Raw genomic sequence first — 15,888 nt, 5'->3', positions numbered from 1 at the left:
CCTCCCGGGCGCTGTTCCCCACGGCACCAACGATGGAGCTGCCCTGGGTGATCCCAAAGCTCCTTCTACCCTGGATCTTCATGGATACGACAAAGCTGGCTGTGAAGTTTTATCCACGTGGTCACTCCCCACGCATTCGTCTGTTCAACAAAGAAACATGTATCAAGCAGCTGCTGCCAGCCAGGCAGCCCATGTGCCTTTGATGTAGCCGCCACTTGCTAAATAGCTGTCAAAGCCAAGGTGAAGAGGACAGATGGGCGCCGGGCACGCGGGGTGCGGGGTTGTGTGACCCGCTGCCTCCATGTCTCCTACGGCCTGTTCAGGCCCTGCCCGGCCAGGGCAGCCCAGGTTCACAGCAGCAGCTCAAAGCCAAGGCCTCCTTCTCTGTGGGCAGCCGATCCCCATTAATGCTCCATTCCGGGGATTCCAGCCAAGCTGGTGACTGCGGCTGGATCCTCATCGCTTTGGAACGGCTGCTCCTCCACCAGCAAGCCCACCGTCAGCTGACGATGCCACAGAGCAGAGTGCACCAAAGCCGCCTGGCCCAGCCTCAGCCTCGCCCCGCAGCACAGCCCGCTGCAGCGTGTGGGCGCCCCGCCTTCAGCCCGGGGACCGGCCGAGCTCTGCGGCACCAGGCTCTCGTGCCCGTCTCCCTAGCCATGCAGAGGGTCACAGCTCCAAGTCTGAAGTCGAGTTTCTGCAGTGAGCAGATCACCTTCACACCTTCCTAAAGTTGCAAAACTAAGTGGAAACCATCGTGAGTCGTGGTGCGTTTTTAATGAAGCGCTACCGTTAAAACAGCTCATGCTTAAAAAAACCCAGCATTTCAGTTATATATGGAAAACTATTAAAATTGGCCACAAATAGAAAGTAAAGCGCACACACAAAAATCAATTTTGTGATTGAGTTTCGACAAGTCGGTTGCCTGCCCCAGACTTTGCTGAAAGGAAAGTTAGCACGACTACAAGGTGGCAAATGAGAGACCAGAAAGACAGGACGAGACCCCACCCTGGCGGGAAGCTGCCTGAGGCTGAGAGGCCCTGGACTCCGGGAAGTCACTGCCCTTGATCCTAGGTCTTGGGCCAAGGTCACAGTAATGTTTTCCTGATCTCCGAGCTCGGCAGGTCTTTTCTTCTGCTGCTGCTTTTTAAATAAGCCTTTACATTTCAATGCTGGACGTCCAGAAACCCGGAGAAGACAGCCTCTGGAGCTCCCGTGCGGCCTTCGTCAGCTTCCATCACAGCAGCATTGTCCACGACCTTGGGCCAAGGACCAAGGACTGTCCGGTGTCAGGCTTCAGCACAGCGGAAGCGTCCTGGACCCAGCCAGTTCTTTGTCTTGTGAGAAGCCTGTCATGGCGTGGCTCTGGCCTCTCACACTCCATGAAGTCAGCAATGGGGCAGAAGCATAGGCTGTGTGCAGAAGGCAAGAGAGCCCGCAGCCAGAAGAGTCCAGAAAGGTCTAGGAGTAGCAGGAGAGGCTCCGTGAGGAGGACAACTCGGGACAAGGCTCCATTAATTTATTTTTCTTTTGAGTGGGGGGAGGAATGGTTCCATCTACTGATTCACTTCTCAGATGCCTGCAGCAGCTGGGGCTGGGTGGCGGTGTGTGTGTGGGGGGGAGGGGGGCTGCAGCCAGGAGCCAATACTCAGCCTGGGTCTCGTGTGGGTGGCAGGGACCCAAGTGCTTGAGCCATCGCCCAAAGGTTCCCAGGATGTGCACTGGCAGGAAGCTGGAATCAGAACAGGAAGCTGAGCCAGGACTCCCTCTGATACGGGTGCCCTAACCAGCATCTAGACTGCTGGGCCAAATGCCAGCCCAGGGTTCTGCCTGCCACCAGGGGGCGCCACGTCCCGTTCTGTTGTTGCTCTGGGAGGGTCGGGCTCGAGAATCGGGGAGAGAGAGAAGTTGGGGTTTCCAGGATCGAGGAGTTCAGAGCTGGAGGTGACCCCAAGGGCTTGTCTCTGGGGCGAGGAGAGAGGGAGGAAGTGCTCGGCTTTCCATCCTCCCAGGGTTTAGCTTCTGCTAAAAATTCTGATCCGGTAGCGGCAGAGGGGCCTGGAGGTTTGAATTTTAATAAGAACCCAGTTAACCAAGCTTGGGAAAACCCAAACTCCTGCAGGATGCCTCCGTGTGTTTCATAACCGGCGAAACGTTCACCGAAGTTCGGGTGTGGCTGAGTCAACAGGGCCTGGCCCCGGGGTCCCCAGGGTGCCCCCCACAGCCCTCCTCCCCACCCCCCACTTCACAGTCTCCTTCCATTCTCCTTCCTCTCTCTGCATGGGATCCATGGGATCCCCGTCTCTGCCCTGGAGGAAGTCCAGGGCGTCCACACAGTGAGAAGGCGAATGGTTGCGGTTTGCTCCAGGTGTCTGTACAGGGAGGGGCTGGGGGAGACCCAGTCATGCGGGGCCAACAGCACAGCAAGGACTCTGGGGAGGGTGCCCAAGAAGAATCATGAGTGAGTGCCCAGAGCAGCGGGGCAAGGGCGGTCTGAGCTCACTCAATCCTACAGTACTCAGTGGGCTTTTATGTAGGTACAGTTCACAGAAAGTCATAAATCTCTGTGCCTTTGATTTTTTCCAAGCCTGTTCTGTTCCCCGCTCTCCTTTTCTGGGCTAATACTCGTGCGGCACAGATGGTGGACCACTTGACATTGTCCAGCAGGTCCCTGGGGCTGTGCTGTTTTTTCCAGCTTGCTGCCTTCAGCTTGCATGGTTCTTATGTTTGTTTAAAGATTTATTTACTTATTTGAGAGAGAGAGAGAGAGAGAGAGAGAGAATGTCTTCCATCCGCTGGTTTGCTACCCAAATGGTTGCATCGGCCAGCTGGATGAGGCCAAAGCCAGGAGACAAGAGCTTCATCTGAGTTTCCCACATGGATACAGGGGTCCAAGGACTTGGGCCATCTTTTGCTGCTGTTCCAGGCCGTAAGCAGAGAGCTGGATTGGAAGTGGAGCAGCTGGAACTTGAACCATCACCCATATGAGATGTTGGCAGTGCAGGCAGAGGCTTAACTTTCCATTTTAATAAAGATTTATTTTATTTATTTGAAAGTTACAGAGAAAGAGAGAGAGAGAGAGAGAGAGAGAGAGGTCTTGCATCTGCTGGTTCACTCCCCAAATGGCCGCAATGGCCGGAGCTGCACAGATTCGAAGCTAGGAGCCAGGAACTTCTTCTGGGTCTCCCACGTGGGTGCAGGGGCCCAAGGCCATCTTCCGCCACTTTCTCAGGCACATTAGCAGCAAGCTGAATCAGAAGTGGAGCAGCTGGGACTCGAACCAGCATCCATATGGGATGCCAGCACTGCAAGTTGGGGCTTTAACCCACTGTACCACAATGCCAGCCCTGGAGGCTTAACCTTCTATGCCACAGCACCAGTCTCTTTATTATGTTTTTAAGGTCACTGGTCTTTCCTTATCCAGTACTAAATTTGCTTTTAAACCTGGTCGGGTATTTAATATTTCATCTCTAAAATTCAATTTGGTTAATTTTTTTAAAGATTCATTTATTTATTTGAAGGTCAGAGTTACACAGAGAGGAGAGGCAGAGAGAGAGAGAGGTCTTCCATCCACTGGTTCACTCCCCAGATGGCCGCCATGGCCAGAGCTGCACCATTCTGAAGCCAGGAGCTTCTTCCGGGTCTCCCACACGGGTGCAGGGGCCCAAGGAATGGGCCATCTTCCACTGCTTTCCCAGGCCATAGCAGAGAGCTGGATGGGAAGTGGAACAGCCGGGTCTCGAACCGGCACCCATATGGGATGCTGGCATTTCAGGCCAGGGCATTAACCCACTGTGCCACAGTGCCAGCCCCTGCTTAATTTTTATAGCTTAGATTTTTCTTGCATTATATTAAAATTTTCCTTGCTTAAGCGTATATTAAGTAGATGTTTTAGAGACTTTATCTGATCAATCTCAGTTATGTATGGGTCTCGTGGTCATGAGTCACATTTTCCTGTTGTTACAATGTCTAGTGATTTTTACTTGTATGCTGGACATCAGGTGTTATAATTTGGTTGCCTGGATTTTCCTGTCTTCCTTTACAGTTTGTTGATCTTTGCTTTGACAGGTGAGTAAGTTACTTGCAAATCTGTTTGATCCTATCAAGGCATGCCTTAAAGTTAGTTTGGCCCTAGTGCCAAGCTTTGGCCCTCCTGGGTGTTTGCTGACTGGTCCCTATTGCTCCCTTCTGGGCAATCATAATCTATACATCTCCCCATGTTTCGTGAGCTCTGGGAATTGTCCTGCTGACGTCTTTGTGGTTGTTTTTGTGGATGAGTTGCCTGTCCTGGGGCATGCTTTGTGCTGCGTGTGTTTTGTTGACTAGCAGCCATCCTTAATTTTGCTTTGCTTATGCAGAGCTTGGCTCCTAGCTTTGGCCCCATGGAGACCCATTTACACTTTTCTGAAGATCCCCTCTCCTCCACTCTGATGCACACTTGTAGCTTCCCCAGCTTTCTCCAACTCTGATGTCTTTCTCTTCTGTCCAGAAAATGCCAATCATAAGCTTAACCCATTTGTTTCTCTTCTTTGCCTCTTGTCCAGTGTTTGAGCTGTCTCATGTTTTCCAGTGTGTCAATCATTTCATATATTTGGTTTGAATTTCTAGCTTATTAATGTTTACAAGTCCATTATCAATTACTTTATTTCAGGCAAAAAGTATAAGTCAGCTCCCAGTTTACATACATGTGTGCATATGTGTACTTGTGTAACTGTCACCATACTTAAGATACAGAATTTTTCATCACCCTAAAAGCATCCCTCTTGCTCATTTCCCATCAGTATCACCCTCAGAGGTAGACTACTCACTCTGCTGAGTCATTTCTTCAGCAAGTGCCCAGCTGAGTCCCAAGAGTTGACCACAAAAGGGTGTGCAGGGAGAACAAGGCAGACACACTCCCTGATTCATTGTTCAGGCTCACAAATGAATGTGAAATTGTGACAATGGTAAGCATTTCTCTAAGAGGTTGATGGAGCTATGAAAATAATTAATAAGAGTTGTCCATATCTGGCTGGTCGAAGAGGGTCTCCATAAGGAAATGATATAACCTAAGGACTAAGCAACACATAGGAATAAACGGGGGAGAAAGTTGGGTGAAGGCAGTGGGAAGAATCCTCTAGGAACAGTGTATAACAAGTCACACGTGCGGCTCCTAGAAATGAGTGGAACTCAGAAGCCAACAGCAAGGGGCTTTGTGATCCGTGATGCAGCCGGAGGGGCCGGCAGAGCCCAGGTCACTCTCGCACACTGAGTGGAAGACCCCAGGGTTTACTGTGGGAAACAGGAAGCTATCGGAACACCTTCAACAGGTAAGTGCCATGGTCAGGTATGAGTTCTGAACAACCCCACTAGCCGCCATGGGCACAGTGACAGTGACTTGCAGGACCTGGTAGGAGGTTTGTGCTGTAGTCCAGGCAAGAGACAGTGAGCACACGGGAACCTGCTGGTGGTCGGAGCAGAGAAGAGTGGGTGGCTGCTGTTAGATAGTGAACTTGACAGGACTGGGGATGGGTTGACCCGGGGACTGAAGACGGAGGTGAATGCGTGACTGCTGCGCTGGGACAACCAGGGAATGGTGCTGCTAGCGATGCAAGAGTTGGAAGCCTCATCTGTTGTGACTATTGCTGGGGGGTGGCGCTTCGGACAGTGTGGGTTCATTTGGGTCATATTGTGTCTAAGAGTTCTTTGTGCTGTTGGGAGGAGACGCAAGTAGGCAGTTAGAGATAGGGAGTGCAGGGAGAGGACCAGGCTGGAGATTAAAAATAACAATCTCTTGGTAATGGAGCCGTGGGTGTGATGAGATCAGGAGAGGAGAGATTAAAGTGAGGAGAGAGCATCGGCTGGGTGCAGAGACGGGCGACACACAAGGACTGGGCAGGAGGAGAGGAGCCCCCAGAGGTGAGCAAGGAGAGGCAGACAGGAGGGAGAAACCCAGGGGAGTGGGGAGGCGCAGAGCCACACCAGAAGCCAGGTGCGGGCTTCCATGCCACATGCTGCTGCCAGTCAGTTCCCCGAGAACCCGGGCAGCTGTGTTGGCTTGGGTAACACCTGGGTCACGTTTCTATGGACGCAGATGCCTGGCAGGAGCAGACCAGGGAGGGAGGAGTGGGGGGTGAGGCCAGAGAGGCCAGGAACGTGCAGCTCTTGAGGACTGGGCCACAGTGGAAGGAGGACGGAGACAGATGAGCCAGGCAACGGTGGGGTGGAGGAAGCTTCCTCTGGCTGTGCTGTTCTTGGTGGCCGACTGTGCGAGGCTGGGCCAGGCTGTGATGAGAAGCCCACAGCCAAGGCCGCAGAAGAGGGAGGTGGAAGGTACAGAGGTGGTGGGAGGGGGGTGCTCCACAAAGCATGGGGGGCACCATGGCCTTGCAGGGAGGAGCAGGGGGAGAGGAGGGGTGGGAGAGGGCAAGGCGTCCAGGAGAAGGAGCTGAGGGTCTCTTTGCTGGGAGGTAGGTTGTCTGCTGGAGGCTGTGTGTGTGTGTGTGTGTGTGTGTACATGTACACACATACACACCTGTGTGGCAGAGGGAGGCATTCATGTTAAAGACCCTGGGAAGGCTGTCATGTTCCTCACAGTCGATGGAGAGCGGGTGGGTCACGTGTCGTCAGGCACCTAAAGGTGCTGACTGGGGATTCCCAGTGGCCGCCCTGCCTTGCTGAGCCACCTGCCCGGGCACGCCTGGAAAGGAAGAGCAATAGGTGGCTTCTACTGTTTGGAGCTGTCACAAATACGCAGGGCACTGGGGCCAGGGGAAGCCTCTGACACCAGGTTGGGTAGGAGGCTAATGAAGACGGGAGGGTGTGGGGACTGGGGAAGGCGGGGCGGCCGTGGGGAGCTTGAGGGTGAAGCGGTGTGGGTCGGGGCCCCTGGAGAAGGCTGGACAGCGCAGCTCTGTGGAGCAGGGCAGGGATGGGAGGGAGTGAGCGATGCACAGCTTCGCCCTGGGCAGCTCAGGGCACCTGCGTGTGTGGAGCTGGGAGACTCGGGCAGGCCAGTGGACCGAAGGCCAGGCAGCTGGGAGGGAGGGGCCCTGAGGGCCGGCCCTGGGAGGTCAGCGCGTCCTTGTCAGCTGGACGGGCTGAGCACACGGGCAGGATGCATGCACACGTCAGTCCCCCACCGAGAGAGGGGCTGGGGGCCTCTGCAGGGCTGGGAGCCAGGGGCAGCCCTGGAGGGCAGGAGTTGGACTGGGGGGAGGGCGAGAGCGGGGGAGCTGGGTTGTAGAAGCTGCTTGGGAGTGAGACAGGGGGACCCAGGCAGCACCTGGGAGAGTCCGTGAGAGCAGCCCTCCCAAGTGAGTCAGTCCCCTGCATCAATCCCCTGCCCTGGGGGAGGGGGACAGGCCAGGGCCAACACAGCACACACACCCCCTGCATGACCCTCACCGAGCCCCAGCCATCTCCTGCCCGACTCTCTAGTGCACAGCTTGCCTCTCACAGGACCTTCCCAGCCCGCAGGGCTGCCTGGCTCCTGCCTCCTCCTGCCCCACGGGCCGGTTCTCAGCCTAAGCTGCTCTCTGCCTCGCCTTGCTGACCTTGCTAGGGGCTCAGTTCACGTGCGCCTGCTCGGAAGGCTGTGCTGTCATGGGACAGCAGGTGCGCTCTAACCCTCCCTCACCCACCACACACACTCCCCACACCAGGGGAACTTGCTAAGTGTCCACCTTCCCTGGGAACAGTTTCAGGGCGAGGGCCTGCCCCTCCAATCCCCACTGTGGCTGCAGCTCCTCAGGCAGTGCCTGCACAGTCGGTGCTCTGCCCAACCCAGTGACCAAACGCGTGAGTTCTGCCGGCACGGGTGGACATGTGTGTGTAACCGGCAATGGTCCACCCAGGAATTAAAGCAGAGCCAAGCTCAGGAGCAAGGGGACAGAGAGGAGAGTGATGACGTCACAGCGGGATACAGCAGTGGGCAGTGGGGCCAGAGAGGGGAGGGGTCAGCGCCCAGAGGCCACGTGACCTATGGAGGGTTTCTCCTCGGGCCCCGGGGAGGTGGTCTCTGGGAAGTAGGACTGGAGGAGGTCCTGGAGGAAATTGGAGTTGAGGAAACACGACCAGAGGGAGGGAGGTGGCTCCTGAAGCCTCAGGCTTGGCCAGGGGAGGGCTGAGAAGAGTCCAGAATGAAGTCGGGCTGAGGACGGAGAGAGGGAGGGGCTTGAGACATCTCAGGGCGAGAGGATGTGTGTGTGTGGTGGCGGGGGAGGAAGGACCTGTGGGGGGGGAGGACCTGTGGGGGGGGTGGAAGGACCTGTTGGGGGGGGGAAGGAACTGTGAGGAGAGGAACTGTGGGGGGAGGAAGGACCCATTGGGGGGAGGATGCATGGGTGGGAGGAAGGACCTGTGGGGTGAAGGCCTGTAGGGGGGAGAAGGATGCTTTGGGGTGAGAGGAGGAAGGAGGGTAGGGAGGAGGCTGCCAGAGCATAGGTCCACTTGGATGACCATGTGGGTGACATGGCCATCTCAGAGGCACGGGTGGGTGGAGTCGGAGGTCAGGCTAGAAGATACTGATGGAGTCCAGTGTGTGGGCAGTAGATAAAGCATCTTCAGAAAGTTCATGGAAAATGTATATTATACAGAAAAAAAGTTATATATATATATATATATATATATATATATATATATATATGGGTTTCCAAGCTTTTTGCACCAAGGTAAGCTTGCATATTTTAATTTCATTTCCCACAAACTTTCTGAAGTCCCTTTGTATGTGAGCGCACCTTAGAGACCAAACTATGAAGCAAAATCGTACAATCTGATAAATGGAGACAGAGAGACGTCACCAGCTCTGCAAAAGGACTGTTCATTCTCCCAGAAGATTCTTCACACGGTTCTTCTAACCTTAATCCTATCTGGTGTGATAAACTGTAACTCAGCTTCCATAAATTTAGTTCCCATGAAGAGATTGTCGGGAAAGCGGTTGTGAGCCTGCCCTGCCCCATCAGTAGCCCGTTTGACAAAGGTGACTGCACAGCACGGACGTCGCAGAGGCCACCTGCCCGTCACGACTGTCGCAGTTGGCTACAAGCCCAGCCCCAGTCCCACTGGGACTTCTGACTGCCCTCGCGCTCTGCACCCTGCTCAGAAGAACAGTTACCACAGATCTAGCTTTGCCCATCTTCATGGGCTTTATTTTTGGTTCTAGAATTGGGCAGCAATCCGGACCAGACCAGTTTGGAATACTGCACCCTCCCACAGAGGCAGGTAATATCTGTAACACCCTACAGAAAATGCAAGTGCCCTACAGAGACAGATTGCAGCTGATTGGTTACAGCTCATATCTGTTTGAGCGGTTGGCTGCTTGTGATTGGCCAATGTGCAGCTACTTGTCACACACATGAGATACGCTATTTGCACAGTGAGGAAGGTGGTGGTTCACCATGTAGTGAGAAACCTAAAAGCCAAACGTAAAACAGGTATGGCGGCAGCTGCAGGTGGAATTCCACGGAACAACCTGGAATTCCACTGTGCCAAATGTGGCTGGCAGGCTGGAACGGGGAGCGGGCAGCCATGGCCAGGGCTGCGGCAGCTCGTCGGCATCAGGGTCCCTGGAGGGTCTTGGCACCAGGACACCTGTCTGTGCTGCTTTCCCCTTCTTGGGAGACACAAAGCCACCTGTGGCCGGGGATGGTGGCCAGGGTGAAAAGCAGTGATCAGACCTACACAAAAGAGGATAAAGCATGCTTGAATTTCTGCCTGCTGGGGTTGAGAGCTTGCCATCGGGTGTCACATTCTTGTTGCTCCAAGACGAAGCCCCCGAAGCAGGAGCAGCAGAGGGTGGGGTTTGGGATCTGAGACCTGACTTGGAACCAGCCTTGTGACTGGGGCCCCTCTGGGGTCTGGGGTCTCATTTAAGAACAGACAACAGCTACAGCTACTTAGGATGGAGGGAGGCTCCAAGAGAGCTGGCTCTGCTCACTTACCTGCCTGTCATTTTGCTAATGCTGTGGGGGTCGGGGCAGGGCTGGGGGTCCCTGGTTCAGGGGCTGAGCTCTCAGCTTTCCTCCACCCACCCAACGGTTCTCTCTCCGGCAGATCAAGTTCCAAGATGGCATCTTCCTTTTATGGGGTTCTCTTCGTTGTTGGCCTCTGTGCTGCCATCTGCTGTGTGCCCCCATCCAACAGCCCCAGGGGGGGATGCCCCCGCCCCTCCTCCACGAAGAGCACCCCCGCTTCCCAGGTGTCTTCCAACAACGCCAACTTCGCCTTCCGCCTGTACAGGAGGCTGCTTGCAGAGAGCCCAGGCCAAAATGTCATCTTCTCACCCGTGAGTATCTCCACTTCCCTAGCCATGCTGTCTCTGGGCGCCCGCTCAGCCACCAAGACCCAGGTCCTTGAGAGCCTGGGCTTCAACATCACGGTCATTTCGGAAGCAAGCATCCACAGGGGCTTCCAGGACCTCCTCCTCTCTCTGCAAGTCTCCAGCAGCGACCTGGGCTTGCGGATGGGGAGCACCCTGTTCATCAGCCAGGACCTGCAGCTCCAGGCGCCCTTCTTGGCCGACCTCAGGAGGTTGTATGAGACGACCGTGTTTCCCATGGACTTCTCCGACTCTGTGGTGGCTCAGCAGAGGATCAACAGCTATGTGAAGAGGGAGACCCGGGGGAAGGTTGTGGACGTGGTTCACGACCTGGACCCTCTGACCACCATGGTCCTGGTGAACCACATTTTCTTCAAAGGTAGGGATCCAGGAGGTGACTGGGATTTTGTTTTGTGCAAATATACAGGGAGGGCTCATGGGAGGGCTTAGGCTCTGATTAGCTTTGTAGCCAGCTGGCCACATGGCTTCGAGTAGCTCGTGCTGAGTTTAGCACTCCCTGGGGCCCCATGCAACTTTGCTTTTGGGTAGACAGATTAAGTGGCCTGTCTAGTTAGCCATGGCCATAGTGCGTGGAGGGGCGTGCCATGATGGTGTTGATTGGCATCCCCTAGTGCCTTGTGGTGTAAACCCTCTTCCTGGGCTCACTGATTGCTCTCTGAGAGCACGTGATTGGACCAGGAGTTCCTCACAACCCACTCTGTAACATTCCATACGTTCACTCTAAGTATTAGGTAGGCCTATGTCTTCCGCTTTGCTGATTCTTCTTAGAAATAGACCTTATTTCTATATATCTATGTCCTTTGGTTCTTTCATTTCTCCATACTGCCATCTTTTGTGTTAAAGAAGTATTCACTAGCTTAACACTTTAATTACTTTCTTTTCGCAATATACCTGAGTTATTTCCTTAGTGGTTACCAGGGGGATTATAATTAACATCTTAACTTATAATAATCTGGTTCCGATTAAAAGCAACTTCACGTCAGTCTCCCACAAAACTTTCGCTGCTAAGTAGCTACATTCTCCCTCCATCCCCTTCCGGCTGTTGTCACAAATAACATCTACATACATTGTGTGTGCCTTTGACATAGATTTGTCTTTTAGATCAGAGGAAAATAACAAACAAAAAATTCTTTACACTTTTTAAAAATATTTCTATTTATTTATTTGGAAGGCAGAGTTACAGAGAGGCAGAGGGAGGGAGGGAGAGAGAGAGAGAGAGAGAGAGAGAGAGAGAGAGAGGTCTTCCATCTACTGGTTCACTCCCCAAATGGCCGCAATGGCCAGAGATGGGCTGATTGGAAACCAGGAGCCAGGAGCTTCTTCCCAGTCTCCCACGTGGGTGCAGGGGCCCAAGGACTTGGGCCATCTACTGCTTTCCCAGGCCGTAGCAGAGAGCTGGATCGGAAGTGGAGCAGCCAGGAATCGAACTGGCGCCCATATGGGATGCCTGCACTGCAGACAGTGACTTTACCCACTATGCCACAGTGCCAGCCCCTACACTGTTTGTTTTTAACTACTCAATTTCCTTTGCTGGTTTCTTTCTTTCTGTGGGTTAAGCTCCTGTTTAGTGTTGATTCATTTCAACTTGAAGGAGGCTAGAACTTCCCAAAGCCCCAGGGAACGTCTTGTTCTTCAGGTTTCCCTTTAAAAACCTGGGTTACTCCATGGCCAGCACTATGTTTTCATCTATCAGCCAGGCGGTCATGAAGTTTAAACACTTGCCTGTGGTGGTTTTTGACAAATACTCCTGCAGGGCCAGGAAGAAGGTGTTTGGTGCTGGATGGACTTCAGGCAGAAGTGGAGTTGGGATTGTGCAGACCCACGGACGGGGCGACAGCACAGTCTTCAGTGCTGAGACCTGGCCGTGGCCCAGCGCTGCTGCTCCCCCTCGGCACCGGGGGCAGGTTGCTGCTTGCCGAGGCCGACTGGGAGCATGGAGGACGGCAGGGGCACCAGCCAAACAGAACAGCACAGGCACACTGCTCCCATCGAGAGCCAGCTGTTGGCTTGCATGTCCAGATTTCTGGAAAACATTCACCCTTTTCCTGGTTATGCTTGGGAAGGGGGACCAAGCTGAGGTGCCCACTCTGTCGTCTTTGCTGATGCTGTCCCAGTCCGTCCTCCTAAAGACTCTGGCCAGTGTGTTGTTGACCCTAAAGGTTATTCCCTGCCTCGGGCGTCTGTGTGTAATTGCTTTCCACAAATGCTCCCTGGGGACAGGATTTGTGCACTGGCTGAGCTCCAAATGAGATCCTATCTGGGCAGCTTTGCAGGTGACGTATTCCCAGGGCTCACAAGCCAGGTCGCACCACGAGGAGTCTCTGCAAATGCAGCTCTCACGGGCCCCAGCCCCACGTTTCCCTCTGGTGGCTTCGGTCGCCGTGGTTTCCTCGGAAACGTGGACTTTGATGAGCACAGTGGGGCAGCGGGGTGTGGGATTAGGACCAGTGCAGAGGCAGCCGTTGGCTACAGCCATCGGGTTCACTTCCGGAGCTCTGACAAGTCGCCGTTGGCATTGGTTGTTATGGGAAAGCGAGTTTCAGGAGGGCCTGGCTGCAGTGTGGGTGCTGTGTTCGCCTCACTCACTGCACCTCACTCTCTTCTCTCTTTGGTTAGCCAAGTGGACACAGCCTTTTAACCCTGCAGACACGAACACAAGTTGCCCGTTCTTGGTGGGCGGCCAGACCCCTGTGCGCGTGCCCATGATGCAGCAGGTGGAGATGTTTGGATTTGGGGTGGATCCGGAGCTGAACTGCTCCGTGCTGCAGATGCGCTACAAGGGGGACGCCGTGGCCTTCTTCATCCTCCCTGCGAAGGGCAGGATGCGACAGCTGGAAGCGGCCTTGTCAGCCAGGAGGCTGAAGAAGTGGAGCCGCTCGCTCCCGAGCAGGTGAGCGTCCGTGTTAATTTGCTGGGTGATGGCATTCAGCCAAGTGTGGTGCAAGCTGTTGAGTGATCACCCCTGCAGACCGGGCACAGGCTGCGTGCTGGCCAGCGTCCAGCAGATCCCCGGTGCTGGGCTTGCTCTCTTCCAGAGCCGCAGGGTGGCGTGGCTGGGATCGGCTGGCCCTTGAAGAGCTGCCCACAATGCCTGGAGGAAGAGCAAAGTCTCCCGGGACTGCCACCTGGAAGTAGACGGAAACACCGTGAGCTGCGACCTCACCTTTCCCCCTCCCTTCTCTGCAGGTGGGTTCACGTGTTCGTCCCCAGATTTTCCATCTCTGCCTCCTATGACCTGGAGACCATCCTCCCGAAGCTGGGTATCCACAATGCCTTCAACAAAAATGCCGACTTTTCTGGAATTACAAAAAGACACTCCCTGCAGGTCTCCAAAGTGAGTTGATTGGAAGAACACTCGCAAGAGAGCCTGAGCTGGACTAGCCTGGGGAAATCAGCTGCTGGCGCAGCCTCAGTTCACAGATCAGGAAACAGAGTCAAGCAGTTTCTCCAGGGCAGAGGAAGGGCCGAGCCCTGTGGCTGCCTGGCCTGCGACTCCATGGCCCACATCCCTCTGATGTGCAGAACCTTGTATCTCGCTCCAAACAGTGCTCCGAGAACAGGAGCTGCTCCTGGTCCAATCCCTGCTGCAGACAAGCAGATGCTCTTGGCATTTTGTAAAAGGTTTATTTGAAAGGCAGATACAGAAAGAGAGGGAAAGACACACAGAGAGGCGTTTTTCCATCCCCTGGTTCACTCCCCAGATGGCCACAATGGCCCAGGCTGTGCCAGGCCAAAGCCAGGAGCTTTATCCGGGTCTCCCACACGGGTGGCAGGGACCCAAATACTTGAGCCGTGCCCTGCTACTTTCCCAGCACGTTGGCAGGGAGCAGGATTGGAGTGGAGCAGTCAGGACATGAACGGTGCCCGTATGGGACGCCAGCATCTCGGGCGGCAGCTTTACGCCACACACTGGCCTCTCTCCTTGGCATTTGACTGCCTTCCTCCCTACAGTTTAGATCCTCATGCAGCTGCCATAGGCCATTTGCACCCTGTAATCATGTTGCTGTTTGTACCCTCTGATATGTTGTTGAGGGTGGGGGCAGGGAGAGAGGAAGGAAGGGGAGAGAGAGAGAGAACCTCTAAAATAGTATATGAATGTTAGGTCGAAAAGTCTAGATTTCTGATCCTTTAGAAATAAACCTTACAACCACGGTGAGCCCACCTCCTGCACGACAGTGATGGCCCCGGCTGAGCCACACACACCCTTGCCAGCCAGTGGGTGTCCTTGTGCTGTTCCGAGGGCACCATGCTTGTACAGGGACCCTCCAGGGGTTACCTGACTGGCCTCTGTGCACACGTGGGTAAGGTCTGGACCCCGACCGAATATTTTATTTTGATCATAGATCATAATGGTCAAGAGTGGTCTTGGGACCCTGGAGGGGGCTTTGTCACTGGTTTCCAGGGAAGGGATGCAGAGAGCCCACTGGGATATGATAAGCACAGTGGACATCTCCCCGAGGAGACTGCCCATGAGCCCCTGCAAAATGAAGGCCTGTGCCCATGGGCCTGTCTCAGCCTCCCTGGAGCTTCAGAGGGCATGAACCCCAGGCTGAGATCTACCCCCAGAAGACAAAGCAGGGGTCCAGCCTTCAGTGATACTACTCCGTGTCTGCCACGCAGCCATGCAGCCGTTACTACAGCAAGCCAGGGCGCGAGCATTTGTGTACCAGGATCTCCTTTAATTCTCGTGATAACCAGGCAGGATGCGCGCAAATGCCACCACCTTGGATGGATTCGGAAGCAGAAGCACATGGCACACAGAGCATTTTTGTAACAGTATGTGGCAGAACTGAGACCCCCATTCAGCTCTGTCTGGTCTGCATTTGTAATTATTCCCCTCCATGCCTAAAGACCAATGGGCCAGGAGCCTGTACTTGCTGCAAGCTACCGAGCAAACCCAGTGCCAGGCATTTGGCGTACGTGAACTTGAAGCCTCTCAAGGCAGGTGTCACTATTCGTAGACAAGGTAAGTGAAGGGCGCTCTATGGGACCCTCTGATGTCTGCTTTCCCTCGGCAGGCCACCCACAAGGCTGTCCTTGATGTCAGCGAGGAGGGCACCGAGGCTGTGGCGGCCACCAGCACCAAGCTCACGGTCCGCTCCAAGGATGGCCCCTCCTATGTCTTTCTCCTGGACAGACCCTTCCTGATGGCCATCATAAGCAAGGCCACGGACGCGATTCTCTTCCTGGGGAAAGTGGAGAACCCCACTCAGCCCTAGGTGGGCAGTGCCCTGCTGACGCTGGCTCGTCGCGGCTGCACCGGAAGTAGCCAGCGATGCTGCCTGCTGCTGCCTTCTGTTCCGCGGGCCCACCTCACCCCAGGGCAGCTGGATCCACTGGTGGGGACCCCACTTCCGAGGCTCAGCAGGGAGCTGTCAGCAGAAACCCTGGCCCTGAGGTGAAGCCTGGGAGCTCCAGTCAGGATCCCGGCTTCGTGGCACAGTAAATACACTCATAGCTCCTGGATTGCAGACTGACAGTAATAAATTCAATAAACCTGATGTGTGTGTTCAGCTGGCCACAGGACTCCCACCCCCTGCAGCATCCATGTCTGGAAGGGTGCCTGGACG

General features: G+C 54.7%; 1 protein-coding gene across 5 annotated transcripts; it reads left to right on the top strand.

Moving 5' to 3' along the window:
- Positions 1-5,705: 5,705 nt before the first annotated feature.
- Positions 5,706-15,819, top strand: SERPINA9 (serpin family A member 9). 5 transcript variants are annotated; one of them, XM_051839132.2, is made up of 6 exons: positions 5,706-5,898; positions 9,143-9,197; positions 10,033-10,676; positions 12,935-13,208; positions 13,505-13,652; positions 15,337-15,819. In XM_051839132.2, exons 3-6 carry the CDS (start codon positions 10,046-10,048, stop codon positions 15,535-15,537), a joined length of 1,254 nt encoding a protein of 417 aa, XP_051695092.1. In that variant the 5' UTR covers positions 5,706-5,898; positions 9,143-9,197; positions 10,033-10,045; the 3' UTR covers positions 15,538-15,819. The 5 variants fall into 5 exon arrangements, with proteins under 5 accessions (XP_051695092.1, XP_002723165.1, XP_008249519.1 ...); XM_008251297.4 differs by having other exon boundaries at positions 5,709-5,898; positions 9,143-9,201; XM_051839130.1 differs by lacking the exon at positions 5,706-5,898 and adding an exon at positions 6,158-6,312.
- The last annotated feature ends 69 nt before the right edge of the window (positions 15,820-15,888 follow it).

The sequence above is a fragment of the Oryctolagus cuniculus genome, chromosome 20, assembly GCF_964237555.1.
Source record: "Oryctolagus cuniculus chromosome 20, mOryCun1.1, whole genome shotgun sequence".
Lineage (NCBI taxonomy): Eukaryota > Metazoa > Chordata > Mammalia > Lagomorpha > Leporidae > Oryctolagus > Oryctolagus cuniculus.
The sequence above is the reverse complement of the archived record's forward strand: the minus strand, read 5'-3'. Positions and strand labels throughout refer to the sequence as shown.